This window comes from Haliaeetus leucocephalus, unplaced genomic scaffold (assembly GCF_000737465.1).
Source record: "Haliaeetus leucocephalus isolate CR32 unplaced genomic scaffold, Haliaeetus_leucocephalus-4.0 Scaffold897, whole genome shotgun sequence".
Taxonomy (NCBI): Eukaryota; Metazoa; Chordata; class Aves; order Accipitriformes; family Accipitridae; genus Haliaeetus; species Haliaeetus leucocephalus.
Window position 1 is genome coordinate 1,977,365 of NW_010973333.1, and position 6,213 is coordinate 1,983,577.

The 6,213-nt window shown below is 46.4% G+C and overlaps 1 protein-coding gene across 1 annotated transcript; it reads right to left on the bottom strand.

Moving 5' to 3' along the window:
- Positions 1–2,594: 2,594 nt before the first annotated feature.
- Positions 2,595–3,248, bottom strand: ARL11 (ADP-ribosylation factor-like 11). The gene has a single exon (XM_010583437.1). It carries the CDS (start codon positions 3,246–3,248, stop codon positions 2,595–2,597), a length of 654 nt encoding a protein of 217 aa, XP_010581739.1.
- Between the last annotated feature and the right edge of the window lie 2,965 nt (positions 3,249–6,213).

A 6,213-nucleotide genomic window follows, 5' to 3' on the forward strand; every position in this document is an offset into this window, starting at 1 on the left:
CCTAGAGCTGGCTTGTTCCTGCAAACCTCCAGACTGCTCCCTTTGAACCAGGCAGGAGTTTTGACACTGAAGTGTTTAAGTGCTGTTGGGTGAGTATCCTGCAAACATTTGATTAGAGCAGTGCAGGGCACATTAGATTGACTTGTTTTAACATGCTTTACAACACAGGAGAAAAGAGAAAATAATCAGAAGTAAACTCTGTGTTGCTGTTTCAAATACTATGACCCGGAGTCATTTTTGACAGTCTCTAACAATGGCATAAATGAGCTGAGTAATGTGACTGAGCATCTAGAAAAGCCTTATTCCAGAAAACAAGGATGGTAAATCACATGACACCCCATGAGATGGGGTATTTTGCCAAATTACTGCTTCAGGGGAAGTGAGAATGCTTTCAGTAACCGGGATGTTGCTTCATCAGTTTCAGGCATTCAGGGTTCCCACTGCCAAGAACAACCCCTTCTTCCCCACCTTCTACCTCGCTATTTTAATTTTTAATTGCTGGTATCTACAAAAGGCTGGTGGTTACCTCTATTTGCTGCCAGAGGAGCCTATTTTTTCTCTTTGAAGGGCTTAAAAAACACCCACGGGGGAATGGGATAGCTTCAGTGCCTTTTTTAACCACCAGACGACAATCCTGTAGAGTCAAATGCACGCATCAAGAGCCAATTAAGAGTAAAACATCATCAGGACAACCCTTCAGTCTGTGCAATAAGGAGAATTTTTTTGGCATGGCAATGCAACACAGAACCTTTTGCATTGTGCCTCTAGGACTGGTGTTCAAAATGGCCAGACGGGCCCCCTAGAAGACGTGGATTTTTCATGTACTGGTGACTGGGTTGCATAGATGACCTGAGTTCGTTCATCGCTGTCTAGGTACTAGCACATGTGCTGCTGTCTCACAAAAACTCTTGGTCCACCTCTGACAGTCAAATACCCAACACATGCATTGGAGACTTGTGTGTTAGAAGCAAACGATGAGCACCTACAACCAGCCAAAGGCAGATCAACCTGCTTACGGTAACTGCAAAGATTTAAAGATGTGATTTTGCCCTCCTTACCATGCACGCAGCTTTGCCATATAATTTGTTATACATTTCAGTGCTGTTTAAGTATACTCATAACCATGATCACTTAGGCCAGATCAACGCTGGACTACTATTTTATAGCATATAATAGTTCTTCTATATTAACGCAGATAAAAAAATGTGACTTTTTCCACCAGGAAGGCTTTCTTTTATTGAGACCTTCCTATAAATGTCATATTCTGTTTCTTCACGACTGTTTAAGCCTTGTTTTCCAGCTGCTGCCTTCTATGAAATGAGGCTAATAACAGCACCAGTAACAGCTGGATGATTAATTCCGTAACAACTGTAAAATGCTCTGGTATGAACACAAGGGGATTTCGCCATGTATTTCTCCTTGGTGTTTCTAGGTTGAATAAGTTCTTCCTTGAAAGCAGCTGACTTCTGCTGCCTGAAAATTTTGTGTCCTTTCTCTCGCCTTCCCCCACCACTTCCATTCATTTCATAATAAAGTAGGGACCCCTATGAAATTTCTTAATTTTAACCCCAAATAACAGAATTTTGGATACAGGGAGCCCGCAGGTACACATTTTATAGGTCTTTCCAATGGTAGGTTCAGCAGGATCGGAAAAAGACCATCACTGCAACAAAGGACCTGGCCCCGTTGCGAGCTGCCAGGGGCATTTTGACTGCCCTGGGTGCAGCTGAGTGTGGAGAGCCCTTTGGTTACAAACCTGCCTGTGCCCATAGAGTGGTCTCATCCAGTTTCAAAAAGTCTGAGAGACAGGGCTTCATCCTGCCTGTTCAGGCCACCACGAGGATATTTAGAGGTTGACTGGCCATGCAGATGTGTTTCCAAGCATCTAGAAGCCAGATTTTATTTCTCTGTATTTAAATATAACCCAAGGAAAATGAGGTGCCAGTTTCATGAAAGCAGTATTTGATAAAAATAATGAATGGAAAAGAAAGACCCAAAACAAGAAATGCAGAAATTAATATACACACATCCTTGAACCACATTACACCATTGAATCCTGACTTGCTTCCATGGCTTGAAGATTATACCCGTAGCAGACACACTAAAACGAATTAGCTGTTGCCCATTCAAAGTCCTGTGCTTACGCTGCTTCTGTTCAGCCATTCCTTTTAGTGGCTGCCTGCTTTTCCACCTGATGAACGTGTGATTTGAACTGAGAGAGAAGCAGCACGGGGCGCATTCAAACACCCCCCCGCCACAGGGATCACCCCATCAGGATAGCTGCACCTGGGCTGGGAGCTGCAGAAAGAAGAAAACCTCTTCTGTCCCTTGTGCACATCTCTGTTATAATTTATGTTGCTCTGGCAAAAAGCATCCCCGCTGAAGCACCGGACACGCACGCAATGGATGAGCAGAACCTGGCGACAGCGGGACAAGCCACAGCCGGTGATGAGAGTCCAAGAGACGGGGCCAAAAGCGCTCCACAATGGGAGTTTTGCTCGGAGGTCTTCCTGGTGGGTTTCAGCTGGGTGTTCCATGGCACGTGCCGGCCACAGGTCTGCTCATTTCAGGGGATACCCGGAGGCTGGGATCCTCTACAGCAAACCTGCCGGCAGCGACGAGCGGGAAGCGTCCACCCGAGGTTCAGCTTTGCTCCGGAGCTCGCCTCCTCCCCGCTGGCCCTGCGAGGGGCTGCTCTTGGGATGGGGAGCTCCGCTCCAGACCCGCAGCAGCTCTCCCAGGACGGCCAGGGCTTCCTGCAGTCCCTGGCCGGTGTGGGCACTGCAACCCCGGAGCACCCAAGGGTGCCTCGCCAGCCGCCCCCGCCGCAGCTTCTCCCCCAGCTCGGCGGGAGCCAACGCTCCCGGCATCTCCTGCTTGTTGGCCAGGAGGAGGACGGGGATGCCGGCCATGCTGGGGTGGCTCAGGACTTCCTCCAGTGCTGCCATCGCTTCGGGCAGCCGAGCCGTGTCCGTGCTGTCGAGCACGAAGATGAGGATGTTGGTGTCCTCCAGGTAGTCAGGCCAGCTCGCCCGCAGGCTGCCTTGTCCGCCGACGTCCCAGAGGGTGAAGGATACGCGACAGGGTGTTTGGAGAGACTCCACATTGAAGCCCACCGTCGGGCAGGTCTCCACAGCCCGGCCGCTCTTCAGTTTGTACAGAAGGGTGGATTTGCCGGCGAAGTCGAGCCCCAGCATGACAACTCGAGCATCTCTTTTGGGCTGGCCTTTGGAGATCAGCTTCCCCATCAAGATGCTGCCGCAACCGTGGCAAAAAAACCTGCAGCCGAAAAAAGAAAGCAAGCGTATTTCTTCGATAATATCAGCTAAGAACAGAGTTATCAGTCCTACCTCTCCGAGAGAGCACCTGAGGTTTGCTGAAGAAAGACAGAGGCAGCTTGCTTTTGCTTCTCTTTGTAGCTAAAATGAGGTGAGAGCTATTATTTATGAAGCGTGGAGCAGAGCCAGGGAGTGCCGTTCCAAACAACAATTTCTATACCCCAGCTCCGCTGCTGCTCGCTTCCATTTTCATTCGCGACCTGAAGTGATCGGTGCAAAAGAGAGCCAACATTTTGCAGGAAGAGGTGGGGAGATAGTGGAGAGTTTCCTCCTCACCACCTACAGAAATAAATGAGCTTTTGTTCATTGGCTTCTCTAGGGGAAATCCACCCCCGGCAGGACAGAACAAGGAGGAACCCGGGTTTCAGACCAGGGTTACTCTGGGAATTTGCTGAATCACAGTACAAGGGTGTGGATTTAAACATGAGCAACAAGATAACTGCCAATTTTTCTGCCAGTCTTATGTCAAAAAGTACAAACCAAGTCTCCGCAGCATCAGCTTTCACTACCTGTTGCGCAGATGGTAATGACAGCAATTTAAAAAAATGCACACAAGCCTGTTTTTTTTTAATGTCTCATTGAAATACAGCTAGTCAAAATGCCTCCCCTGGGGTGAAAATCTATAAAATTCTTTACATCAAGGTATTTACTACATTTTAGCTTTCGTAAGCAAGGCAAAGTCAGTCCTCTGTGGCTGAGGGTGTAAAAACATCCCTTAGAAGAAAGGAACAATGTTTAACAAGACAGCACCACTTGAACTTTACATGCCAGAGGCAAAAATGTGCTGCTGAAACAGCTCCCAGAGTCACTTGTGCAAGAGTGGCTGATGGTAGCCAGGCAGAGTCCCAGCAAAGCTGGTATTTACCTTCTTTATTGGTTGGGTTTTGCTCCTAAAAGGTTGCTCAGAGGCATGCTGAACTGCAAGCAGCTGTAAATCTCACAACGCGGTGTTGACACGGAGCTGCTCTCCAGCCACCTTTGCTTGAGGATGAAGAAGGAAATGTGATTCATCTGTGCTTCCCTGGGACGGCGGGGGACTTCCACGTGTCCGTGGGAGATGCAGTTTCGCCAGCGATGATCTCCACATGATGCCTTCGTGTCGCAAGCCACCATTGCTGGGGATAAAGTTTGGACCTGGTCGGTGACCGGGTCACTGGTGGCCAACCAGAGGCATATTTCTTACCCTGGGGGACAAGATGTGCCACTTTTCCATCTTTTAAGGAAAGGAAGATGAATGAGAAACAAAACAAAAGAAGGAGTCCAGCCCAGACAGGCTGCATGGGATTGCAAGGCGTCCTACAGACCGTGTTTTGCAAGATATTTCTGTGGTACGTGTCTCTCCCATAGTTAACCCACTGAGCTGGTGGGCACCAAGAGCATCCACAAGCTTTGTGCAGCTTGTGGATATGTAAGATGTGTTGCTATGGTCAGGCTTTATGTTAATGCAAAAGCTAAAGCTTATTTACAGCAGTTGTTGCAGAGTTAATCTAACAGTATAAATGCACCGCCACGCATGTGATAAATCATGCAGTATATGTTCACATGTGATCTTTTCTGAAACCAGTCTATAAGTGGAAAAGGCGCAGGAAGGTCTCCAGATGAGAATGAAAAAAGAGAACTATGATGTGCCGCAAACCCTGATCCTTCAGGGAACTGTTTGCACACTCTGCAGCGCATGCTGCTGCCTGAGGGTTATCCATTTGTCTGAGTTCTTTGTCTTTAAAAATAAGTTAAATAGTTTTCTGGCTCCTTAATCTGCTTGTTCTCCATTTGGGGAAAACCTTCCTCCCCATATTGCATGATACTGTAAGATCAATGTAGCTGGTATTTTTTGATGTGCCAGTGGGTCGAGTGATTTGTCTCTTGATCTTTTCATGTTTCTCCTGTATTGCTACTGCTCGTCTTCTCTGAGGCTTGGAAGGAAGCTGTAGTACACATCTGTCTTACCTGACCAGACATTCATAGTACTGAAATTTCTTTTAAGTAAACTAAAATATAGATACAGGAAGCAAGCGTGGAGATTCTACCATCCGATGAATAATTGAGTATTTGAAATATGATCTGATGGAGTCCTTATTGCATGCCTCTCTAACATGCTACAGAAGTAGGCTGCTTCTGTAAAAAAAAAAAAAAAAAAAAAAAAAAAGAAGAAATAAAGCCAGAATAAAGAATGCAGCTAGGGTACAGTTTTACTGAAGATTGTTTTTGGGTTTTCTGTGGCACAGAAGAGAGTAATTCGTGGGCAAATAGAGGCAGCTCTCTCTATTTTATTTTTTTTTACATTCTCATACCCTATGTATTGAACTGCAGCCTGTTTTCTTTCTTCCTGCCAGTTATTCCAAATATGGGGTGCAAACTGTGCCTACAGAGTCTGTTCCACCCACAGCTATGTTATAAAAGCATAGTATGTCCAATAAATAATACATGGGAGCAACTGCAAGTCTGTTTAAGAAAGAATGAAGGAATAGAAAGTAAAAGCAGCCGAGATGAGCTCTGAGTGAGTCTATGGCCAGAGCAGAAAGGCCATCTGCTAAATATTTCAGAAATTGTGTTTAGAGATGAGGAGAACCCCTACCCCAGCTATGTCTTCCATGGGCGGAACAAATATTCTTGCCTCGTGTTTCATGTCTCTGAATTCACAGGAGCAAAGGCAGTGGTTGCTAATTCCATGTACAATTTCAGAGAATTTCAGTCAAAGTATTTGTTTGCTGTTTGTTAGGCATGCATTCCCCTGTTCCCTAGCTATTTGTCACAAAGAGCAATAATCAGGACTAGTACTGTAGGAGCGAATCCTCCCTCCTCCCCATGCCCTAAATATTCCAGTAACTGGAATTTTGTCCCAAACACTACATTCACTGTCAAAGCACTTTGCCCT

What these genes read in the sequence shown, in the direction of transcription:
- ARL11 (XM_010583437.1), bottom strand. Translation starts at nt 3,248, where the DNA reads ATGGGGAAGCTGATCTCCAAAGGCCAGCCCAAAAGAGATGCTCGAGTT.